The sequence below is a fragment of the Equus asinus genome, chromosome 25, assembly GCF_041296235.1.
Source record: "Equus asinus isolate D_3611 breed Donkey chromosome 25, EquAss-T2T_v2, whole genome shotgun sequence".
Taxonomy (NCBI): Eukaryota; Metazoa; Chordata; class Mammalia; order Perissodactyla; family Equidae; genus Equus; species Equus asinus.
Window position 1 is genome coordinate 13375486 of NC_091814.1, and position 26453 is coordinate 13401938.

At 38.7% G+C, this 26453-nt stretch overlaps 2 protein-coding genes across 5 annotated transcripts in view; both read left to right on the top strand.

Annotated features, from left to right (window-relative positions):
- Positions 1-515: 515 nt before the first annotated feature.
- Positions 516-19790, top strand: CTXND2 (cortexin domain containing 2). Its single transcript, XM_044758669.2, has 2 exons — positions 516-695; positions 14806-19790. Exon 2 carries the CDS (start codon positions 14879-14881, stop codon positions 15044-15046), a length of 168 nt encoding a protein of 55 aa, XP_044614604.1. The 5' UTR covers positions 516-695; positions 14806-14878; the 3' UTR covers positions 15047-19790.
- Positions 19791-22928: 3138 nt separating this feature from the next.
- SETDB1 (SET domain bifurcated histone lysine methyltransferase 1) overlaps positions 22929-26453 on the top strand; it is a 32885-nt gene continuing 29360 nt past the window's right edge. For 3 of the 4 annotated variants that reach the window (XM_014865329.3, XM_014865331.3, XM_070496860.1), the window contains exons 1-3: positions 22935-23180; positions 24084-24354; positions 25038-25189. In XM_014865329.3, coding sequence (XP_014720815.2) covers positions 24095-24354; positions 25038-25189 — 412 coding nt within the window. In that variant the 5' untranslated portion in view covers positions 22935-23180; positions 24084-24094. Of the gene's footprint in view, positions 23181-24083; positions 24355-25037; positions 25190-26453 lie in introns of all 4 variants that reach the window. The other variant, XM_014865330.3, reaches the window with a different exon arrangement.

Consider the following 26453-nt stretch of genomic DNA (forward strand, 5'->3'; position numbering starts at 1 on the left):
AGATTTTGCATTTGAGGTATATACAAATATGTGTAACTACTAATGCTAAGTGAAATAGTTTTGACTTTTCTGATCCAAATGTCCTGAGTTAATTCTTTTTGAGGAAAAGGAGAGATTCTAGAGCTTCACTGATCTCGTCGACAAGTAGTCCTCAAACTTGAGCATACATCACAGTCGCCTAGAGGGGTTGGTTAAAACACAGATGCCAACCCCTCCGAAGTTTCTGATTCATTAAGGCTGGGATGGGGTCCAAGAATTTGCATTTCTTTCTAACAATTTGCCAGGAGATCCTACTAATCCAGAGAACCATTGCATAGACCAAAAAGCTGGCTACTGACCCATCTTCTACCACCCATGTGATCCTACTTAGAAGGTATCACTTGAGCTATTAACCTTGGCTGCCCCAGCCCTGGCAGAGTTGTGGAAATATTCTTCTACTGATCTAGGCTCCAATTTAATCTAGTGGGATCATTTTCTCACTCACTATGGGAGTGTCTGAAACTTGATCCTGTTTTAGTTGAACTATTCATGAAGCTTCTGAGTTCAGTGTGGGAGCAGGGAAGGGAAAGACCTATCAACCACTCTCCTTTTGTAAGAGGGGGTTGATGAAAAGAGGAGAGGCTGCCAAGAGATGTGCTTGAGTAGGAGGTGACTGCCCTGCCAACCGCCAGCCTTGGATATCACACTCTCAAAAGGTAAATAAAACAGCCATATTGACTTCCTGGTGAAGTGTTTATGTTAATAATTGCAACAATTCTTCTGAGTTTAATAGTACCTTTCTGTGAACTTGGGGAATACTAGGGAAATGACTGAAGAAGTAAAAAGCTTTTTTTTTTCTTAGAGCTTTTTTAGAAAAGTAAAACTTTCATCTGAGAAAGGATGTTTTAGACATAGTCTTGTTTCGAGGCAAGTTGGGAGGACCTCCATTGGTCCTATGAGCTAGAGGATGTCTTTGATTTTAGGGATTAGAGTAAGAAAGCTTCAGTCGTGTACTTCTTCACCATCACCTCTCCCTTCAGACTCAACTTATGGCCAGGAGAAAAAACCTGGGTCTTTTTGTTTGTTTCTTTTTTAAAGAAATATAGGGCACTACAGACGGGAAAAACGAAGTGATTTGGGAAGAGAACACATGAAAGAAAGAGGGGTTTGATCTTTCTAGGAAGTGTTAAGTGAAAAAGGAATTGACTTTGCTGCAGATTTGTAAATGCCGTTATTCTGTTTCTTTTTGCAAGACCAAATTTTTTTTTTTAAGATTTTATTTTTTCCCTTTTTCTCCCCAAAGCCCCCCGGTACATAGTTGTATATTCTTCGTTGTGGGTCCTTCTAGTTGTGGCATGTGGGATGCTGCCTCAGCGTGGTTTGATGAGCAGTGCCATGTCCGCGCCCAGGATTCGAACCAACGAAACACTGGGCCACCTGCAGCAGAGCGCGTGAACTTAACCACTCAGCCACGAGGCCAGCCCCAGCAAAACCAAATTTTGCATATAGCAATAGAGTCGTGCCCCACCTCCTTTTCCCTATTCTAGTCCTGAGCAGCACTGCTATTCATCTCAAACAAAACAGGAACCTTCAGAGCCACTTAAAAAATTCTAGGATACGTCTCCTCTTTGGAAAACAGATTTCGGATTTACCATTTTATCTGTCAAGAAAAGCTATTTTGCCTAAGAAGTTCCAGAAAAAAGGATACTGAATATCCAAGGCTTCAATAAGTTATTGTGATTTTTTTCCCCACTCTAAAAAACTTTTTACTGAGTTTTGTGTTCAAAATCTTGCACTCTCTTTCTTAAAGGGAGCCCCCCTCCAACTTGTATAAACTTCGGGCCCTATAAAACCTGGACCTGATCCCTACATATGAAGATAAGAGCCAAGAACATGGCATACTTGGAACCAAAACAACATCAGCCTTTTTCTTTTCTTTTCTTTTTTCAATAAGAATGTAGTTTACTTTTTGAGGGGGAGGAAGAAGAGATGTCAACCTAAAAGGGGCAAAATTAGCTTATTGCAATTTGGCAGCTATGAGAGAGAAGTTTGAATAAGTAAACTAAAGACCTCTGATTCAAAGTTCAAGAATTCACATTTACTTAAATAAGGAGAAGGAGAATCACAGATGACTACACGTTTTCCAATTTCCAGGTATTGGAAGTTCTCCATCTCTCTGTAGCATTTGAGACTGTTGGCAAACCCACTCCTTGAAATTCTTTCATCTCTTCGATTTCATGACTCTATACTCCTTAGGTTTTCGTACTTGTAACTGTTCCCTCTGTGGTTCCTTGACCTCTTTCCTCCATCATAAATGCAGACATTCCCTTGTTTCTAATTCTTCTTTGGCCATCTCATCTACTCCTATGATTTCAACTCTCCTTTCCTTGGGTGACCCTCAGCTCTAAAGATCTTGCTCCTCTTTGCTCCTAAACTTCAGTCTCACATTTCCCCCTCCTGAGCATGCCACATCAGTACCTTTAAGTTCAACCTACCCCGAACTGAATTGATCATAATCCCTTAAAGTATTTGCTATTCCTAAAGAAAATAGTTCTATGAATGGCCACATCTTTCTTTCAGCCCTCCAAATTCAAGGCCCAGAGTTTTCTTTACCACTTCCTTCTTCCTCCCATTATATGTCCATTTAATTTGTAAATCATGTCAAATCCTCTTTCACAATCTCACATCCATTCCTTCCTTTTCGTTGCTCACTCTGTTATCCTAGTTTATACTTTCGTTACCTTTTGTTGAGACTGCCACAACTCCTCCTTATTGTTTTCCACTCTGTGGTGTCTGTTATTTCCTGTCTCCAATATCTTTTACATGCTGTTGCAAATTATCTTCCTAAAATATGGCTTTGATTATTTACCTTCCTTCATTCAACAAGCATGAATTGTGTATGCATAATATACTAGGGACTGATATAGATATTAATTCATTCATGTAGGTGTTCTAAGCACTTACAATGTGCCGGCCTTGCCCTAGGCACTGAAGCTATGCCAAGAATGGGACAGACACAGACCTAGCACTTAGAGCTCACATTCCAGTTAGAGTCAATGGGATACACAGTAAGATATGGCCCCTGCTCTCAAGGCATTTACCTGCTCAAAATCCTTCAATGGTTCCTCTATACCTGGAAGAATAAAATTCAGATTCTTTACCCTGACTTTCAAGGTTCATTATGGTCTTATCTCTAGCAATAGAAGTATAGGATTTAGATGAATAATCTTAACCTTTGCATGGGTCTTATATTCTGCATTGGGGACCATCTTTTAAAAGAGATATAGACACACTAGAATCTCTTCGGTGAAAAAAGACTAGAGTGATATAAAGATCATATCCTTTGAGAAATGATGAAATGATTGAAGAAATGAGTCAACAAGTACTTGAAAGCTATCTTCAAATCCTGAAAATCTTGTCTATGGAAAAGATATAAGTTGCCCTATACAGCCCTAAGTTAAAAGTGGAGCAGTGCTGAGGAGACACATTTGGCTCAATGTAAAGAATTATTTTCAAGAATGGACTGCCTTGGAAGATAATCATTTCCGGGCCCCTGAAGGTCCCTGGGGAACTCACCCAAGCAGTTAAAGCAGGAGCTTTGCAAGAATGATTAGAAGCCTGATGCAACAAGATGGCTTTTAAAGATTCCTTCCAACTATGAGAGTCTATGATTTTATACCTTTCGCTTTCGTGTATTGTGAGCTCCACCATACTGAATTAAGCAGTATTTCCCAAAAAGGTTCCCACGCTTCCTTGTCTCAGTCACTGTTCCTTCATTTGGAGTGCTCTTTTCTTATTCCAGATTGAGCTCAGCCATCACTTCTACGAAGACCCCTGTGACTAATACCACCCCAGCTGAGTTTGTTAATCACACAAGGGTCATGTTGTCTGTTCTCTACATCCAAGAGAAGCAGAGTGTTCCTTCTGACACTGAAGGCTCCACATCAACAGACATTTCCTACTAGGTTCAGGCACTATGCTAATGTATGCTATGAGAAGTTAAAAAAAATCAAAACGTTTGGGGGCCAGCCCGGTGATATAGTGCTTAAGTTCATGCACTCCGTTTTGGCAACCATGGGTTTATGGATTTGAATCCCAGGTGAGGACATACGTACCACTCATCAAGCCATTCTGAGGCGGTGTCCCACATACAAAATAGAGGAAGATGAGCAACAGATGTTAGCTCAGCGCCAGTGTTCCTCACCAAAAAAAAAAAAAAAATCTAAACATTTAGATTTTTTTGCCCTCTAGCTCATATTAATGGAAGAATAATTGTTGTTGTATATACCCTCCATATTCCTGCCAGTCTGATATTTCTAACACAAGCATCTAATGGTGTAATTCTATGCTTAAAAGCTTTCCAGTGGCTCCCCACTGATTGCAAAGTTGAGTCCAGAATCTTTAACGTGCCGTTCAAGGCTCCTGGTGAACTTGTCTAGGTTACCACTCCTGCCTATTCTTCAGGAGGAGAAGACCTCTCCAACGCTTACTGAACACTTACTGTTTTTCAAACATACTATGTTGTCCTGCCTTAAACCTTCATGTTTCTACTTGAGATATTTTTTCTTCTGCTTTTCCCCTTTCCCGCCTTTGTCTGCCTGGTAAACTTCTACTCATTCTCAGGCCTCAATTCAGTTCACATATTTGCCTCTTCAGTAAAACCTTGCTTGATTCTTCCCTTTGGGCTCCTTTCACACCTTTACCAGCACGTTGCTTTGGAATTGTTTTCATTCAGGAAGTACTTATTTTTGTCTGCTTATTTTTCTCCTTAACTTTATAAAATTGAGACATTTTACACTGCATAAAATCAAACCTAGAAATCTGTGATAAGGAGGATAAGTGAAAGGAAATTAAAGAAAGATGCAAGTCTCTTGAAATGCAATAATTGAGAGGAGAAGTTGGAAAATTAATGAAATATTCAGGCTGTTATGGGTCTAGTAAGATACGTAGGTGCCAAGGAAAAATAATATGACCTTTTGAGGGAATGTAGTTATGAATAAACAGAAGATACATGCCTGCAGATGTAATGAGATATTAAAGAAATATATCTAAAAAGTGGCATCTGAGGTATATACAAATAGAAAAAGACAAAGGCATCATATTAAAATTGTAGTGAAGGGGCCAGCCCTGTGGCCAAGTGGTTAAAGTTCCACACACTCTACTTCAGTGGGCCAGGTCCATGGGTTCAGATCCCAGGCACACACCTAATCCACTCATCAGCCATGCTGTGGAGGTGTCCCACAGACAAAAAAATAGAGGCGGATTGCACAGATGTTAGCTCAAGGCTAATCTACCTCAAGCAAAAAAAGAGAAAGATTGGCAATGGATGTTAGCTCAGGGTGAATGTTTCTCAAAAAAAAAACTGTAGTGAGATTGCTCAAATGTTCTCATTACGACTCAATTATCAGCAAGTATATATCGAATACCTAGTATGTGCCAGGCTGACTTTCCCATTCCAGTTACAAAAATTTGAGAAAAGAGCTTCGACTCAGCTTAGGTTCCTATGCCAGACCATTGAACTGTGACAGCCAGCACTGTGGAGCCGTGTCAGAACATGGTAGCTCCCACAATAGCCATATGGAGGGACAGGAGGGGAATTGTGGGGCAGACAACTTCATAGAGGTCCACTACTTTCTATTAATGATGTGGATATGTTCTGAGAAATGGTAGTTAGGTGATTTTGTCATTGTGTGAACCTCATAGAGTGTACTCACACAAACCTAGATGGTATAGGCTACTACATACTTAGGCTGTATGGTACTAATCTTATGGGACAATCATCATATGATCCATTGCTGACTCAAACATCATTATGAGGTGCATGACTGTTTTTTTATTTAATCTCAACATCTACTTCATAAAATTGTTATATTATTACCTTCATTTTACAGATGAGGAAACGGCTCTGAAAGGTTAAGTAACCTGCTCATGATCACCAAGCTTTATTAGAGCCAGGATCCAAATCCAGAGGAATTGGCCCTAGAGTCCATGTTCTCTATCACCATGTTATATTTCTTGATCACCATTGAATTGTTCTCACTGGGAGTTAACTTTTGGAAGGAATGGCCTTTGCCCTTCCCAAACCAAGAATTGTGCAGACAAGTAGGAGTTTCCAATGAGCTCTCCCTAAGCTGTTCCCTCTTTGGCTCTTCAGAGGATCCCCCCAATCAGTGACCTCTGGAGCCAACAAGTACTGTATCCCAAAAAATTTCTTGATTCTTAATAAATATATTGGTTGTGCTGGAAAATTGTTCTTTTCCTTGCTTCCCTCAAACCTGATTTTTTAAATTTTGTAATATCTGATAATTCAAAAGAAGATATGTAACATATTTGAGTTATAAAACATAAAAATGAATGAACTGCTGTGAACCCATGAGCCAATTTAAGAATGATAGCATTACCATTATTAATGCATCCATGTGCTCTTTCCTTTAGATCATCTCCCTGCCTCCCTCCCAGAAGTAACTATTACCGTGAATTTTCTTTATCACTCCTTTGCTTTTTCAAAAATAGATTATCACATATGTATGTACCCCTAAATAATATGTTCTTTAGTTTTGCTTGTTTTGAGATTTATAAAAATAATATAATAATGTATGCAATCTTTTGTAATTTGCTTTTTTCACTTAATAATATGTTTCTAAGATTCACCCATGTTGTTGGATGCAACTCTAGTTCATTCATTAAATTTTTTTTCACTGTTTTGTAATATTCATTTGTGGATGATACCACAGTTTATATAATAATTCTCCAGGCAGGGGTCATTTGAGTTGTTTTTTTGCTTGTAGGTAACAAATGTACAAGAACGCAACAGCATTCTTTTATACTTCTCCTGGTGTATACGCAGGAGTGGAATTGTGGGGTTGCAGAGAATATGTATATTCAACTTTACCAGATAAGGCTGAATGGCTTTCCATGGAGAGTTTTATCAATTTATACTCTGATACTGCTGATAGGCAGTGTATAAGAGCTTCAGATAAATCACATCCTTGCCAACATTTTTTGTTATCAGGCTTCTCAAGGTTTACCAATCTAGTAGATAAAAAATTGATATCTGTATTTCCATGATTACTAGTGAAATTGAACAGCTGTTCATGTATTTATGTACCAATCATTTTTTAATGAAATGACAGTTCATGTCTTTTGCTAATTTTTCTACAGAGTTCTTTTTTCTTTTTTTATTTTTATTGAGGTCATAATAGTTTATAATATTGTGAAATTTCAGGTGTACATTATTATTTGTCAGTCATCACATAAATGTGCCCATTTACCCCTTATGCCCACCCTCAGACCCCTCTCCCTGCTGATAACCACTAATCTGTTCTCTTTGTCCATGTGTTAGTTTATATTCCACATATGAGTGAAATCATATGGTGTCTGTCTTTGTCTGACTTATTTCGCTTAACATAATACCCTCAAGGCCAATCCATACTGCAAATGGGACAGTTTTGTCTTTTTTATGTCTGAGTAGTATTCTATTGTATATATACTACATCTTCTTTATCCAGTCATCAGTCGATGGGCACTTGGGTTGCTTCCACTTCTTGGCTATTGTGAATAATGCTGCGATGAACATAAGGGTGGATAAGTCTCTTTGAATTGTTGATTTCAAGTTCTTTGGATAAATACCCAGTAGTGGGATAGCTGGGTTGTATAGGATTTCTGTTCCTAATTTTTTGAGAAGTCTCCACACTGTTTTCCATAGTGTTTGCACCAGTCTGCATTCCCATCAGCAGGCTATGAGGGTTCCCTTTTCTCCACAACCTCTCCAACATTTGTTATTTTTTGCCTTGGTGATTATAGTCATTTTAACAGATGTAAGGTGTTACCTTAGCGTAGTTTTGATTTGCATTTCCCTGATAATTAGTGATGTTGAATGTATTTTCATATGTCTATTGGCCATCTGTGTATCTTCTTTGGAAAAATGTCTGTTTATATCCTCTGCCCATTTTTTGATCAGGTTGTTTGTTTTTTTGTTGTTGAATTGAGTAAGTTCTTTATATATTTTGGAGGTTAACCCCTTGTCAGATATATGACTTGCAAATATTTTCTCCCAGTTTGGTGGGTTGTCTTTTCATTTTCTTCCTCATTTCCTTTGCCTTGCAGAAGCTCTTTAGTCTGATGACGTCTCACTTGTTTATTTTTTCTTTTGTTTCCCTTGCCCGAGTAGACATGGTATTTGAAAAGATCCTTCTAAGACTGATGTCAAAGAGTACACTGCCAGGGTCAGCCCTGTGGCTGAGTGGTTAAAGTTCCATGCACTCTGCTTCGGCAGCCCAGGTTTGCAGGTATGGACCTACTCCACTCATCAGCCATGCTGTGGAGGCATCTCACATACAAAGTAGAGGAAGACTGGCATAGATGTTAGTTCAAAGCTAATCTTCCTCAAGCAAAAAAAAAAAAAAAGAGGAGAATTGGCAGCAGATGTTAGCTAAGGGTGAATCTTCCTCACATACACAAAAGAGTATACTGCCTATATTTTCTTCTATGAGTTTTACAGTTTCAAGTCTTTGACCCATTTTGAGTTTATTTTTGTGTATGGTGAAAGATAATGGTCTACTTTCATTCTTTCACATGTGGCTGTCCAGTTTTCCCAACACCATTTGTTAAAGAGACTTTACTTTCTCCAGTGTATGTTCTTAGCTCCTTTGTTGGAGGTTAGCTGTCCCTAGACGTCTGGTTTTATTTCTGGGATTTTAGTTCTGTTCCATTGATCTGTGTGTCTGTTTTTGTACCACTGCCATCCTGTTTTGATTGCTACAGCTTTGCAGTATATTTTTAAGTCAGGGATTGGGATGCCTCCAGCTTTGTTCTTTTTTCTCAGGATTGCTTTAGCTATTTGGGGTCATTTGTTGCCCCATATGAATTTCAGGATTCTTTGCTCTATTTCCATGAAGAATGTCATGGGGTTCTGACTGGAATTGCACTGAATCTGTAGATTGCTTTAGGTAGTATGGTGTTTGTCTTTTTCTTATTAAGTGGGAGGAGGGGTTTTTTTTCTTTCTAATTTTGCATACAAATCCTTTGTTGGATATATGTATGGCAACTATCTTCTCCAAGCTTGTGATTTGTATTTTTACTTACTTTATAGTGTCTGTGTGATCAGAAGTTCTTAACTGCAGAGTCAAATTTATCAATCTTTTTAAATATATGTTGTACTATTTATGTCTTGCTAAAGAGGTTTTTCCTATCCTGAGCTCGTACAGATATTCTATATTTTCTTCTAAAGCTTTTTAAGTTTGCTTTTGACATATAACTACAGGCACAGTTTTTAAAATGGATATCCTATTTTCCAGTATCACTTATTAAACAGTCCATTCTTTTCCTGTGGTCAACAATGCCTATTCTGTTATAATTCAAGTTCTCTAAATGTGTGATTTGTTTCTGGGTTCTCTAGTCTGCTCGAATGGTCTATTATCTATGCCTGCACCTATAACCCACAGTCAAAAATACTGTAGCTCTATAATAAACCTTGATGACTGATATGGGAAATCTCCCCACTCTATTCTTTTTCTTCAGAATGTCTTCTTTATTCTTGGGCCTGTGAACTCCCATATACATTTAAGAAAATCAGTTTGTTAGTTTTCTCAAAAAGTCCTGATTGGATTTTGGTGAAATTGCATTGCATCTAAGGATCAATTTGGGGAGAATTAACAACTTTACCATGTTGACTCCATAAACAGGGTACATCCCTCCATTTACTTAGGTGTTCTTTAATGACTTTCAGTAAAGTTTGATAATTTTTTCCATACAGGTCCTGCTCAACTTGTGTTAGATTTATTTTTAAATACCTTATGTATTTGTTATGCTATTATAATGCATTTTAAAAATTATATTTTCTTATTATTTGTTGTTGGCATCTAGAAATGCAATTGTCTTATGTATCTTATGGAGACACCTTGCTAAACTCTGCTTATTTCTCATATTTTCTGCAGACTGTTCTGTAGGCAATGACATCTGTGAATAATGAACATTTTTGTTTCTTCTTTTTAAATCATTATTTGTACCTATTTTTCTTTATCTTATTTTACTGCGTTGGCTAGAACCTCCAGAATGATGTGGAATAAAAGTGAATATAGTAGACATCTTTGTCTTGTTCCTGATTTTAAAAGGAAAATCTTTCAACTTTTGACCATTAAGTAGGATGTTTCTACATTTTTGGTCGATAACATTTACCATGTTAAAGGTGTTCTCCTCTATCCCTGTTTTGCTAAGAATATTACTAAGGATATTTTGTGTTGGTATTGAATTTTATCAAATGCTTTTTCTGCAATATTGAGGTATTCATATGATTTTCTCTCTCTCTTCTCCCAATACGTATGTGTGTGTGTGTGTGTGTGTGTGTGTGTGTGTGTGTGTGTCACTTACAGATTTTCTAATGTAAACTACTCTTGCACTCCTGGAATAAATTCAACTTGGTCTTTCTATCTGTTAAGGTTTATTTGCAGAGAACAGAAACTTTTCTAGCTATTTTAAGAAGAAAGGGACTTAATACATGGAATTAGGATGCTTTTAGTTTCACATACCCAAAAAACCCCCAAAAAACCCAACTCAAATGGGATTAAACAATAGGTGGAAAAGTATGGATTTGCTAAGTGTTGGATGCAGGGTTCTATAGATGTTCAATAAATCAAACTTGTTAATTGTGTTATTCAAATATTCAATATCTTCACTGATTTTTGCCTAGTTGACCTATTAATAATTGAGAAGAATGTGTTTACTATCCACTAATGGCGTTTTTTTTTAAATCAACTTCTCCCTACAGTCTTATTATTTTCTTCTTTATCTTGAGGCTATTTTATTAGGTGCCTACAATTTAGAACTGTTACATCTTCCCACTGAATTTTACCCTTTATTGTAATCTTTCAATCCTCTCTATCCCTAATAATGCTTCTGTCTTAAGGTCTATTTTGTCTGATATTGATACAGCACCTCAGTTTTCTTTTGCTTAGTATTTACCTATTGTACCCTTTTGTATACCTTTTACTTTCAGTCTTCCCATGCCTTTAAATTTTAGGTAAAGCTCTTATAAACCACACACAGCTGGATTGGGGCCAAGGCCAAAAAATAGATGTTTGTCATTTTGGGTCTGCCCAAAATCCAAAAACCTTCCTATTTGAGGCAAGTCTTCCTTTATGTGAATCTGTGAGAAGCAGAACCTCATTCTCACTACAGAAGCCTAGAGAAACCAAATATTCCCTTTTCTACCCCATGGTGGCTAATGTGCTGATGTGTGATTCAGCCTTGACAGTTGGATGCTCCAACCAGGGACTGGAATATCGAGTCCCACAAAGATAACACAATTTATAATTCAGGCACGGCAGAGGCAGCAATATCCAATGATGGTAGCAGCAGAGCTTGGCAACAGCAGTGACTGGTGGTGGTAGTGTCCAGTGCCAGCAGTGGCCTAACTAGACTTTTCCTGTGCTGACCTTGGCTATGGTTCCCAATGCCTGGCCTCTCTTGCTTTCTGCCTGTCTTATAAAACCACTTCTCCTTCTACTTGATTCTGGAAGCTATCTGATCTCTTTATAATAAATACCTTTTCTGCTTAAGTAAGGGAGACTCTGTATCTGTTGCTTGCAAACAAGAATCCTGACTGTTATAAAAGTGTTCTTTGGGGACGACTCCGTGGCCGAGTGGTTAAGTTCATGCGCTCCGCTGCGGTGGCCCAGGGTTCGGATCCTGAGCGCGGACATGGCACCACTCTTCAGGCCACGTTGAGGCAGCGTCCCACATCCCACAACTAGAAGGACCTGCAACTAAGATATACAACTGTGTACAGGGGGGTTTGGGGAGATAGAGCAGAAAAAAAAAAAAAAAGTTTGGTAACAGTTGTTAGCCCAGGTGCCAATCTTTAAAAAAAAAAAAAAAAGTGTTCTTTTTTTCCTCTGGAATTGGGGAAGAGGAGAAAACATGAAGGGGGAATATGTGAGGTCTGGATTTGCTGGAGCCATTCTTGCTACCATAGGGAAGCCAGCATGGGTATAAATTAGCATAGAAGAAAGATTGTGGTTTGGAGAGGAATAAGAGTGTTTTCAGGAAATCAGAGAGTATTTGCAGGAGTCTGGCATTTGATGGCCTAGAGTATAGTGATGGCCACAGAGATAAAGAAAAGGGAATTGATTTGAGTGAGATTTTGGAAATAGGCCCCAAAGGATATTAACAGATGTAAGGAGTGAGAAGCCACTGAAATGTGGAACACAAAAATGCACATGATCCTGCTTTCAAAGAGCACTGTAGAAAGGATAAGGCACATGAATAACGTAATATATATGTAAATGATATATGCCTTAAGATTGGTATCTACCAATTTTCCCACATTTTTCAGCCATCAGGAGGACCCCTAGTTTTTCTCTCATCTTCAGTCTTAGGACCACTTCCTTCCAACTTTCTGTCAAGGTACAACTCTGCCTGTTATGGAGACAATTCTTGATATGGTTTCACAGAACAATTTAGCTCCTCATCAACCCAATTAATCTTCTAGGAAACAAGACTTTAGCTTTCTCTGTGTGTTACCAAAAGATCCATTAAACCATTTTTCAAAACAAATCTATTGGCATTTTTTTCTCTCTAGGCTTGGAAGATGTTCACAGCTCTTTCTCTCATGATGTGCTTTCCGCGGGTTCCTCATAAATTCCCTCTTTAGGGTTATCTAACTGCAGATCTCTTAGAGTCATGTCCTTCTTTTGGCTGGTCTTCACAATGCTGAATCCAAGTTCGCCTCTAGCCACTTTCTGTTAAGGTAGCTTCAGGGAGTCTTCTTGGGTCAGATCCTCTTCCATATGACCCCCAGGCTGGTCCCTATCTGTGGGGTCCATATCTGGCCCTCAGGAAAAAAAATCCTCCTTGATCAATTCAGTCTCAACTCTGCCTTCTTCTCTGTTGCCACAGGCTACCTCTGCCAACCTCTTTTCCTTCTTTCTTTTTCAAAAGTTTTATTTTATTATGGTAAGAACACTTAATATGAAATCTACCCTCTTAAAAAATTTTTAACTGTACAATACATTATCATTGACTATAGGTACAATGTCACATCGCAGATTTCTAGAGCTTATTCATCTTACTTAACTGAAACTTTATGACTGATTGTATTGCTTAGTAACTCCCCATGACTAACCACGTTGAGCATCTTTTCATGTGCTAATTGGCCATTTGTGAACCTTCCTTAGAGAAATGTATATTCAGATCCTTTGCCAATTTTTTTTTTGATGAGGAAGATTGGCTCTGAGCTAACATCTGTTGCCAGTCATCCTCTTTTTTTTTTTTCTCTTTTCTCCCCAAAGCCCCAGTACATAGTTGTATATCCTAGTTGTGAGTCATTCTAGTTCTTCTATGTGGGGTGCTGCCACAGCATGGCCCAGCGAGCAGTGCTCAGGTCTGCACCCAGGATCTGAACCAGCCGAACCCTGGGCGGCCAAAGCGGAGCATGCAAACCTAACCACTCAACCACAGGGCTGGCTCCCCAGTTTTAATTGGGTTATTTGACTTCTTATTATTTAGATGTAAGAATTCTTTATATATTCTAGATACAAGTTCTTTATCAGATATATTATTTGCAAAAATTTTCTCCCATTCTGTGAGTTGTCTTTCAACTTTCACTTTCTTGATAGTGTCCTTTGAAACACAAACGTTTTAAATTTTGATGAAGTCCAATTTATATAGTATTTTTTTCTCTTGTTGCTTGGGCTTTTGATATAATATCTAAAAATCCTTTGCCAAATCCAAAGTTATGAAGATTTACTCCTTTGTTTTCTTCTAAGAGTTTTATAATTCTAGGTCTTACATTCAGATCTTTGATCTATTTTGAGTTAATTTTTATATATGGTGTGAAGTAAAGGTCCAACTTCATTCTTTTGCACATGGCTACCCACTTGTCCCAGCACCATTTGTTTTCTTTTCTCATTGAATGGCGTTGGCACACTTGTCAAAAATCAGTTGACATGGGGGCTGGCCCACAGTGTAGTGATTAAATTTGGCACATTCCACTTTGGTGGCCTCGGTTCAGGGATTCAGATCCTAGGTGCGGACCTGCACCACTCACTGGCCATGCTGTGGCAGCAACCCACATACAGAATCAAGGAAGATTGGCACAGATGTCAGCTTGGGGCTAATCTTCTTCAGCAAAAATAAATAAATAAATAAAAATCAGTTGACAATAGATATATGAGTTTATTTCTGGACTCTCAATTCTATTTCGTTGATCTATATGTCTATCCTTATGCCAGTACCACACTATCTTACTAACTGTAGCTTTGTAGTGAGTTTTGAAATTGAGAAGTGGGAGTCTTCTGACTTTGTTCTTTTCAATATTGTTTTGAGAGACTATTTTAATAACTAAAATTGATCACTTCGGTGATGTACCTGATCTTTCACTAAGAGATGGGAATGACAGCAGAGTTAAACATAGTGATTAGAAAAGATAAAACAATTTTATGTTCATATCCAGCAAGTTAAGACTCAACAACAAATTAGTTACAATAAGTACTCTGAGAATTTGAAAAAATCTTAGAGAAGGATTTGGACTTAACAGAGAATTGGGATATTCAAGACAGTTTTACCTGGATCTTGCAGGAAAAGGAAGCTTCAACGGATTTCTGAGTTATACATATTTGCTCATGTATTGCCTTGGAGTAATTCTCTAGATATTTAATGCTTTTATCTGTGTGTATATCTTGAAAGTCACCTATACTAACTTAATCAGTTTCATAGCGCTTTTAAAATAAATTTTTTTTCCTTGCAAACCCCCTGGTGTCCACATAGTATTAAGAAAACCCATATATACACATACAAACCAACAAACTTGTTTTATCCTCTTTTGTCTAGGAATATGACAAATCTGAAGATATACCTGAGGAGGTAGCTACAGCTGAACCAGTATAAAGAGGTGTGTGCTCCCATGGATGATTCAAGCCTGCCCAGCAGCGTTGATGTAGACAAAGGCTTTGCCATTGCCTTTGTTGTTCTTCTGTTTCTGTTCCTAATAGTGATGATTTTTCGGTGTGCCAAGTTGGTGAAGAATCCCTACGAGGCCAGCTCCACAACCACAGAACCATCTCTGAGCTGAACTATGAAAAAGCCTGGTGGACGCCCCCTCACAGGAGATTTGAAATCTTTTATACAGACGTTTATGATTCAGACTTTATATTATTTTACCTCCCTATTTTTCAGCTTTCTCGCGCTTGCATTCCACAATAGGCACGTGAGGGTGAGTTGGGAATAATAAAAAGGGTGAAACACAAGCCAGTTTGTACCGTTCCTGTTCGGGGAAATGATTACCATAGTCAGACAGAGACAGGTTGAATTCATTGATTAAAATAAGGCCATGGATTTCAATTTTCCAGTATCTAATGTCCTTAAGACAGTTGGCCATAATTTTATGATGTCATATAATATCATGATGCTTGGTAAGGTAAACCTAAAACTAGAATAACTCTTAGAGGTGATTCTAGGAGGTCCCTTTAGTTATGCAAATATAAGGCCAGCAGGAACCAATTGTCCTACGATAAGAGTCTAACAGGACCTTTTTAGTGTGGGAGGTTTTATAAAATCTGCTGCCCTTCTCAAGCGGGCAGAGCTCTGTGGTAGAGGGAGACTAATTTGCCTTGGGTCAATCCCTTAATCTCTCTCAGCCCAAACTTCCTTATCTATAAAATAACATCTGGAGGGTCTAAAAGGGGCCCTGAAAAAGACATGTCAATGTCCTCACCCCTGAAACCTATGAATGTGGCCTTATTTGGAAAAAAAAATCTTTGCAGATGTAATTAAGTTACAAATCTCAAGATAACCTCATCCTGGATTATCTAAGTGAGCCCTAAATCCAATGACAAAGTGTCTTTACAAAAGACAGAAGAGGAGAAGACACAGGGAGACAGGGAAAAGGCCACGTGGAGATGGAGGCAGAGATTGGAGTCATGTGACCATAAGCTAAAGAACACTTGCCTGGAACCACCAGAAGCTGGAAGAGGCAAGGAAGAATTCTCCCCAGAGTCTTTGGAGGGAGTACAGCCCTGCCAACACCTTCATTTTGGACTTCTAACCTCCAGAACTGTGAGAGAATCAATTTCTGTTGTTTTAAGCCACCTAATTTGTGGTAATTTTGTATGGCAGTCATGAGAAACTAATACATAACACACGATGATGATGATGATGATGATGATTATGATGATGATGCTCATCATCATCTCAAGGACCTTTTAAGAGGAAAGAAGGAAATCATACTCCCTACTCTCCAAAGTCTGAACTTAGGGAAATTTGGTAGAGTGGACTATGGCCAACTGGCAGGAAAGTCCATAAGAGAATTCACTAGAAGGAAAGGGGGCACCTAGGCCACTGACCAAGGCTCAACACAAGTTTGGCTGAAGAGTACTGGCTCTGGCACAGTGATAGAGATTAAAGCTCTCAGGTCCAGCCATGTTGGCAAAATGTTCTAGGCAACGCTGACCTAGCATGTGATTGTGAACTAAGAGGGCCATAACCTTGGAATCTAAGTGTGGGGCATCACTTGGGCTTGTGCAGGGACTTGGACCAGCATGCAGTTACTTCAGAGGAGACGTGTATCCATGGGACCATGCTGGACCAGCCTTCAGCAGCAATACCAAATGGTATGGAGACATAACTCCAGCCATGCACTGGTAGCAAAGACTTGATAAATGTCTCTTTTCCTGATTCCTGGGAGAAGGACTGCTCCCCTCCTTGGCCTGAGTACGTCCTCAGGATTATTTGAAAATAGAGACCAGAGAAAAAAGCCAATGGAGATACCATACTTTGCTTTCGTCAGAACAGAGGGTGCTGTATGGGTTAAACTGGAGACAGAAAGAGAGAGAGAGAGTTGATTTGATGAAAAGAAATTCAGCGCAAGGTGCAGGGCAGGGTAAAATGAAAGCAGATTAAGACTGATGTCAGTACTTGAGGGCCATAGTGTGCTCCCTCCAGGAATTCAGAAGTTAACCTTTCCCCTACCCCTCAAAACAAAATGCAAGACAAACACATGATTAATGAGAGCATAATATGCAGTCACTAGAGAGTCACAGGTTTGACTGTTACCTGACTTTCTCCAGTAACCTATCTAAGAAAAAATGCATCTGTCAGAAGAAGTGGATCATCTATGGAAGCAGAGAAAGAGGAGCAACCCAAGGCAAACTCACCCAGGACAAATATGAATGCTGTTCAGAAGAGAAGAGCAACTTAACCATTGGACAGTAGAGTATTTGAGTCCCCGTGGCCAGCTAGTCCCTGGCAGGGAGATTCAGGGAGTTGCAGCCCACAGACCTTGGGTCTGTCTGGCTTTATTGCCCACATTATCTCTGTTAATCTGATGTCCTTAAATGTTCCTTTCACACACCTTAAACTAGCAGTTTACAGATCCAGTTAGTCTACAGATAAGTTTTATTTGGCCAGAATATTGTTGTGTTCCATATTTGTTTTTTGAGTCAACATTTTAAAATTATCATTATAAAAGTAATAAATGCAAATTTTTTTCAAACATTACCTAAGGGAAAAAAAATGCAAGAAGTTCCTAGACACTGCCTTGTTTCCCACTGCTTCTTTCCAGAGGTAAGGGCTGTTCAGGTAGTCTGGTTTTGCAAATATCTGTCTCTTTCCAGACATGTTCCTTTTCTTTTTATTTTTAATGTAATATTTTTTAATAAACTATCCATTTTCATGTTTCAAAATTCAAAAGGTATAATATAGTGAACTATGAAAATCCTTTCTCTCCCTCTGGTCCCCCACCCTTCTATTTGCCCTCTTCAGAGATAATGTGTTAATTTCCTATGGATCCTCCTCATGATATTTTATGTATATGAAGGAAAAATTGTTTATTTTTGCCATTATTTACACAAATAATAGCATGCTATATACCATATTCTGTACCTACTTTTCTCTTTTAATAGCGTGTCTTGAAGATCACTCCATATCGATGCACAAAAGAGCTTCCCCTTAGCCTTCTTTTTTTTTCAGGACATAACTTTTTATTTTTTACTTTTTTTAAATGGAGTGTAGTTGACAAACAATATTATATTATTTTCAGGCATACAACATAGTGATTTGACATTTATATATATTACAAAAGTGATCACTATGATTTAGTAACCATCTGTCACCATACAAAGTTATTACAGGATTATTGACTATATTCCCTATGCTGTACATGACATCACCATGACTTATTTATTTTATATCTGGAAGTTTGTACCTCTTAATCCCCTCACCTATTTCACCCGTCTCCCACCCCCCTTCCCTTTGGCAACCAGCAGTTTGTTCTTTTTATCTATGAGCTTGTTTCGGTTTTGTTTGTTCATTTGTTTTGTTTTTTAGATTCCACATATGAACGAAATCATATGGTATTTGTCTTTGTCTGACTTATTTCACTTAGCGAAATACCCTCTAGGTCCATCTATGCAGTTACAAATGGCAAGATTTCATTCTTTTTTTATGAGTAGTATTACATTATATATATTTATACTGCATCTTCTTTATCCATTCATCTATCAATGGACACTTAGATTGCTTCTATATCTTGGCTTCTGTAAAGTAATGCTGCAGTCAACATAGGGGTGCATATATCTTTTCAAATTAGTGTTTTCATTTTCTTCGGATAAATACCCAGAAGTGGAATTGCTGGATCATATAGTAGTTCAACATTTTTAAAAAATTTTTTTGAGGAAGATTAGCCCTGAGCTAACACCTACCACCAATCCTCCCCTTTCTACCAAGGAAGACTGGCCCTGAACAACAACTGTGCCCATCTTCCTTTACTTTATATGTGGGACGCCTGCCACAGCATGGCCTGCCAAGCGGTACGTAGGTCCACACCTGGGATCCAAACTGGTGAACCCGAGGCCACCAAAGCGGAATGTGCGAACTTAACTGCTGCACCACCAGGCCAGCCCTCAATTTTTAATTTTTTGAGGAACCTCCATACTGTTTTCAGTAATGGCTGCACCAATTTACAATCCCACCAACAGTGCATGACAGTTCCCTTTTCTGCATGTCCTCGCCAACAGGTTATTTGTTGTTAGCCTTTTTTAAAACACAGCTGAAAAGTATTCCATTGTTTGGGTGTGCCATAATTTGTTTAACCAACCCCTGCCGATGAAAATTTACATTGTTTCTAAATATTTGGCTATTTCAAACAATGTTGCAGAAGATAATTTAGCAATCTTATATCATTTCAAAGATATGTATATTTATAGGTATGCAATTTGAAAGGTATGTAGTTTAATTCCTAGGAATTGCTGATTTAAAGAGTACTGCAGAATGTACAAAATTTTTTAATTAGTTGTCAACATTAAAAACTCAGAAGATTTCATATAAAAACATATGGATTTTTAACTTCACTTGAAAAATTGGAAATTTAGCAACATTGTATCTATTACACAGGACAAAAATTAGCTGGAGTTAAGCAGCAACTGCTCCTTGTAGGAAAGACATGTCTTTCCCAGATGACCACAGTCCTCACCCACCCCATTTTGATCCTTTACATTACTTTCCTGATGCCTGAAACCCTTTGAGTTTTTAATCTCTATCTTTTATTTTGATTCTGAGATCACTCAACAAGCTTTAGATTATGATCTAATTTCCCTTAAGTCTGTCTGCATGGAAAGTATCATTTGGCATTCCAAAGTTTGGGCTCATGTGCTATGATTTCTCACAGACAAGTATTAAATGGCATGTGGTTGTAATTTTTCAATGTATCACAATGGATTACAGGAATGAATGTGCTGAGAACACCAACGTGGGTATTCCAACTGGTCTATCAGTTTTTTATTACTTTATATTATTAAACTGGCAATAAACTGTCTACCTCAATAACTGTAAATTTTAATAATGTGAGTCATTTATATCAGGGCCTGGTCATGTCTGACAAGAGTTAGTCTTCAGACCTTAGCAAAAACAAAGTCAGAAGTTGGCTCCCTAAATATCGAGGCCCTGCCCTACAAAGGATTCTACAGTTCAAACCTGCCTTTCCTACAGTGCGTCTCAAATTTTAGTGGGCAAATTACCTGAAGGTCTTATTAAAATTCAGATTCTGATTCCGTGCATCCTGAGTGGAGCCAGAGATTTAGAATCTCTAACAGGTTGCCTGATTGCATGTTGAGTAGCAAGGCTGTAGAAGATACTTCCTGAGTCTCACTGCTAATTTCTACCGGACTGACAGCTTCAGCCTTCTCAGGACAATGAAGAAATCAGACCGGAATACGATGCCCCAAATAGCCCCTGTTTCTGTTCCTCATTCCCCATTCCTCATTTTCACTCCCACCCGCCACACACACACATCAGAAAGCTGAAAGAATCTAACTAATAGAAACATAATCAGGGCAGAGCAAAGATTTCCTTTCATTCATCACAAATTACAGAGCATAACATGTCAGGGCAATATGTTAGGTGCTAGGGGAAACAAAGATGATTAAGACAGGATCCCTGCCTTGAGTTGATCACAAACCAGCAGAGGAGACAGATGTACAGAGATAGCTCACAAGTGGAAAGGAACTAAGGTAATGGAAGAGGTAGGATTTAATTCTGCAGGGGGTGTGTGATGATCTAGGACAGTGAATCTTAAACTGTGGTTCCAGTTCCAGTAGCATGGGCATCACTTGGGAAAATATTAGACATGCAAATTCTCGGAGTCCCCCCAGACCTACTCTAGGGGTGGTGTGGGGGGCAGCAATCTGTTTTAACGAGCCCCCCAGGTCATTCTGATACATGCTTAAGTTTGACAACTGCTGGTCTATGAAAGCTTCACAGAGAAGACATCTGAGTTGGACCTTAGAGAATTAATATTTCACCAGACAGAAAAGGAAGGGCCATTCCAGGAGATAGATCACAACACAGGTATGGAGATGTAAAAGTGAAATGTATACACATATTGGGGAAATACCACATAATCAGGAGTGTGAAAGGAGAAATGGGAAAAAGACCAGAGAGGTAATTTGGGGCTCAATTATGAAGAGCCTCAAATTTTATACTAAGTTTGAACTTTATAGACATAAAAAAAAAGTTTTAAAGTAGGGGAGTGATATGATCAGGCCTGTATTTTAGAGCTACAGGTAAGACTGATCTGCAATAAGGCTACCAATTAGCAGACTATTTTGTTCTGGCAAGAAACAAGAACTAAACAAAGGCAGTAGAATAGGAAAAGAAAGGAGGGGAAGTATATAATAAACATTTCTAATCTAGGATAAACAAGTTGTACTGAATAATGGTTTAAGACCACAAGCTGTAGGGCCAAACTGCCTGGCTCTGACACTTTTTAGCCCTTTGGCTTTGGAAAATGTAATTATGTGCCTCAGTTTTCTCATCCATAAAAAAAGAGACACTAATAATAGTTCCTACCTCACAGGATTATTATGAGGATTAAATAAATTAACTGTAAAGTGCTTAGAACAGTGCCTAGTATATAGTAATCAATAAATATTGTGTGTGTGTGTGTGTGTGTTTTATAGGGAGTATTATGTATAAGATTTTTAGCTTAGGTTAGAAGATAATACCATGATGAGATGAGTTTGGAACATACCGAATTTCAAATATCTGGAGAAGCCCTTCACTTCTCTGTACTTCGATTCCTGATGTCTTAACAATTGGAAATAGGCACTTAGGGTGGTCCCAGGAAACTGGTGGACAGGTGAAATGAGCACAGGTAAAAGTGTGGTCAGCAGGAGAGGATTTCAAGGACTGATAATCCTGGCTGCTTGGGCCCTGTTTCCAGTCTTACATAGAAGGTTCTGGTTTATACTTTTTACATGAAGTTAGGTGCAGTTAGTGTAAAGATAGCTGAACAAATTACAGCAATAATGAGATGATGTGATAGTCAATAGTGCTGGTTCATTAAATACACCCAGTTCTCCCTCCTTCCAGAGATGAGACATGACTCTTCTTCCTGGCCCCCTTGTGGTTGCGTAGGGCCTTATGACTCATTCAGGCCAATAAATTGTAAATGAAAGTGTCCTGAGTCATTTAATTGCCAGCTAGAGACCCTCTAGCATGCCCTCCTCCTAGCATGACTACTCATCAACCTGGGTTTCTGAGTAGCTATCAGGAGCAGAGCTCCACTGTCATCTTTCTAGAGATGATTATGCAGTATGAGCAAGAAATATGCAGTTTTTCTTTTAAGTTCTTGGAGTTGTTTGTACAACATAACCTAGTCCATCTTGATACAGATCCTATTTTAACATATATATCAAATTCTTAAAGATTAAATAGTTAACATCCAATCCTAATGGGGGTGTGGGGAAACAGATATTTTCAGAGATTTGTTAGTGGGAGTAAAAACTGTTTCAACCTTTTCGAAAAGTAATTTGACAGCAGATTCTATTAAAATGAAAAAAGAGTACTTTTTTTCTACTCAGATTCCATTTTGGGGAATCTCTTCTACAGAAATAAAAGTACTACTTCAAAACGACGTTAATGTTTATTGTTGCATTATTCGTAGTGGCTAAAAACTGAAAATCCAAATTTTAAAATACTGTTTAGCCATATTATGAAGTATTACACAACTGTCAAAAAGGCAAATTTTATCCTTTTTATTGACTTCAAGAGATGTCCACATGCTAAATGAAAACAAAACAAAACTCCATATGCATGACTTTGTACCTACAAATCTAGAAAACTGAGCTGTTTTACCTCAAAGGAGCAGAGATGGTAAGTGATGCAGGAAGGAGAGGATATTATCGTGTTTTTCCTATTACATCTTGATATTCTTCAGCTTGTTATAATTTGTACGACTTACGTAAGAAACTCAAGTAAAAGTGAAAAATAAAAATCTAAAGCTAAGTGTGTTTGCCGACCAAATCTTTACACAACAAACAGTATTGCTGCCACTAGTTGGGGTTGGTGGAAGAGGCGGAGCTTCTGTAATACATCCCAGGCCACGCCTACTTTACGCTGCCAGTTGCTCCTCACGTGTGCCCTGGAAAGCTCAGCTTTGACGCATGCGTACTCGCCGGAGTTTGCCTAGCCTCTGAGGGGCACCCTGAGGCTTTGGGTTTGACCCCGTCAGGCTACCGTCGTGGCGACCGGAACGGCAGCTGAGGTTTGCTTCCGGGCGTCTCTTTTGCTTCCCCTTCCCTCCCTCTCGCTTTTACCCCTCCCTCTGCTCCCTTTTCCCTTCGGTTTCATTCTTTCCCATCCAGGCCGACCCCTGAGTCGTGAGTCTGGGGTCTCGTTGGTGAAAAAGAACCCTTGTAGCTGGAAGCAGGGAGGTGAGGAAAATACTGTTAAGTGAGGTATTTGGAGAACAAGGGCTTGTCTGGAATGTTTTGTTTGTGCGAGGAGGTCGGGCGAAGGTGGGAAGGAGGTCTTCCCGGAGAGGCGAGAGGGGGCGAGTTTGAGCTGGGTTTGCGAGTGGGTGGGACACACCCCTAAAATGGATAGCACGGGAGTGGGGCAGAGTGTGGGCAAAGGAAAAATGGAGGCGGTGAGAACTGGCGCTGGGGTTGCACGGCGTTCTGGCATCAGTTTTGATTTAACCATTTGACCAAAAAAGCTGTTAACACAAAGTGTGGGTTATTTAGATTGTAGATTTTAGGTAGCCACATTTTATTCCCAGATTGCTTAATTTCCGTTAATTTTGGGGAAACCTTTTTGCTGCAGGCTTTTGTGTGCTTAAGTATTAGAGACTTTTTAAAAAGTAAATTTGCACATGGAAGTAAAGTAATGTAAGGGGAACAAGTTATTAAAGAGAAAACGAATTAGTGAGTTATAGGCCAACCCCTCCCCTCCAGGTTGAGGATGTTTGTTCAAATTAGGTATAGCATGCAAACAAAGATTTATCTTATTAGTCGGTTAAGGAATACAGGTCACAGAAATATCTTCCTCAGTAAATTGATCCTCTTCAGTTTCCTAAAATATTATTTTCGGTCGCTGCCTGTTGCATAGCGTGTTCTCCATGAACTCTCAAATTTTTAAATCTTATTCAGACCTATAGTCTATAACATGAGGTGAGAACTCTACAAAATCTCAGCATCAGATAGTGGAGAATGGGGAGAGGGCACAGAGAATCAAACCTTAGTATGTTTGAATAACAAGTAGCAGAGTAGGAACGAGTTTTATTAGGGTTGTGAATAATGACTCCAAAGATAATTTTAGTTTTCTGCTCCTTGTAGAGGACAACAGTATGACCTCCCTCCCTGGGTGCATTGGTTTGGATGCAGCAACAGCTGCAGTGGAGTCTGAAGAGATTGCAGAGCTGCAAAAAGCAGTGGTTGAGGAGCTGGGTATCTCTATGGAGGAACTTCGACAGTTCATCGATGAGGAACTGGAAAAGATGGACTGTGTACAGCAGCGCAAGAAGCAACTAGCAGAGTTGGAGACATGGGTAATACAGAAAGAGTCTGAGGTGGCCCATGTTGACCAGCTCTTTGATGATGCCTCCAGGTGAGGACTACATGGAAAATAGGAGGAAATCTCTCCATTGGCAGACATTTTTTAAGTATAATTTTTCATGACGTTGTGCCAAACACTTTATACTTTACAAGATATGGATATGTAGAACCTTACTCTTCTTCAAAGGTTTGGGTCCAAAATCTGACCTCATGAATATAGCATATTCATCTATCAGAGACTAACAGATGATCAGCAGTAGAGGAGTCCAGGTCTTGAGTCCCGTCCCCTTGTTTCTCCTGCACTATACTTCAGAACAATTGCTTTGTTTTCTTAGTAGGATCACCTGAGGTTTGTAAAGAGTTGCTGTCTTATATAACTGTGGAGCATTAATAAGTTCCTAGAGCCCTGTTATCTACTCTTAAAGCTCTAGAAGATTTGTTTCTGGTGCCCTAGTTGTCACTTAAAACACATTTTCAAATAACAACGAGGTAAATAATGAGGTAAGGTTGAAAGGACCTACTTTGGGCTTATTTTGGATTTTTGAGGAACTAGTCTGGAAACCACTATTTAAACATTTTTCTATGGGAAAAGCATTTTAAATCCTAAACAAAGACACTTTGGAATATGGCCTGTTTAAATTGAGGTCACTGTATACTTAAATATATATAAATTCTGATGGTTCCTACACCTGCTTCTGTTGACTTTGACCTTTCCTACATGTGTTCCACTATTAGGGCAGTGACTAATTGTGAGTCTTTGGTGAAGGACTTTTACTCCAAACTGGGACTACAGTACCGGGACAGTAGCTCTGAGGATGAAGCTTCCCGGCCTACAGAAATAATTGAGATTCCTGATGAAGATGATGATGTCCTCAGTATTGATTCAGGTAAGAAATGAGGCTGTGGATAGGAAAGTCTCAGGATTGAAATTGAAACACTGGAAGATGAGCAGATAGAAGACAAAAGAAGAGAGGAGAAACCAGTGTTACTAAGTCCATATCCCAAACTGTTGGACTTGTCTGTTACAGAGAAAAACAGAGCATTGTTAGTATCATAAATGTCCCCTGAGTGCTACTTCCTGATTGAATGACCCTCCCTACCCCATTCTATATAACCTTTACTCTGAACTCCCTTACTTTTCTTTATAGGTGGCATTAGCACCTATGTATATATATCTCAAAACAGTAGATTGTTTGGTTTTGTCTATTTTTTAAGTTTGTTTAAGGTATAATTTGCATACTATAAAATTCACCCACTTTAAGTGTACAGTTTGAGTTTTAGTAAATTTATGCAGTAGTGCAGCCTTCGGTCACCACAGTCCAGTTTTAGTACACTTGCATCACCTCAAAAAGTTCCCTTGTGCCTGTTTGCCATCAGTCTCCATTGTCACCCCTAGCAACCACTGATCTGCTTGCTTTCTCTGAAGTTTTGCCTTTTCTAGAGATTTCATATAAATAGAATCACAATATGTTGTCTTTTGTATCTGGCTTCTGTCACTTAACACAGTGTTTTTGAGGTTCATCCATGTTGTTGCATGTATTAGTAGTTCGTTCCCTTTTTTGCTGAGCAGTATTGCGTTGTATGGATATACCACGTGTTTTTGTCCATTCCTCAAGTGAGAAACATTTGGTTTGTTTGCGCTTTGGGGCTATGGTGAATAATACTGCTATGAACGTTTGTGTGTAAGTCTTTATGTGAACGTTATGTTACATGTCTCTTGTATATTCCACTTAAGAGTATATGTTTGAGTTTTTAAGAAACCGCCATACTATTTTCCAAAGTGCTGTATCATTTTACATTCCCACTAGCAAAGTATGGGGGTTCCAGTTTCTCTACCTTGTCAGTGCTTGGTATTGTCAATCTTTTATTTTGGCCATTCTCGTGGGTGTGTAGTGGTATCACATTGTGACTGTAGTTTGCATTTCCCTAAGGACATTGAGCATCTTTTCACATACTTATTTGCCATTTATGTATGTTCTTTCAGGAAATATCTATTCAAATCTTTTGCCTTTCTTTAAAAATTGGGTTTTTTTTTTTTTGTCTTTTTATTATTGACTTGGAAGACTTACTATACTTCAGGTACAGTTCATTTATTAGCTATATTTTATAAACATTTTCTCCCAGATGTGGTCTTTTCATTTTCTTAATGGT

Bases quoted from the DNA above. Each gene is read 5' to 3' on its own strand.
- CTXND2 (XM_044758669.2), top strand. From the start codon at position 14,879: ATGGATGATTCAAGCCTGCCCAGCAGCGTTGATGTAGACAAAGGCTTT.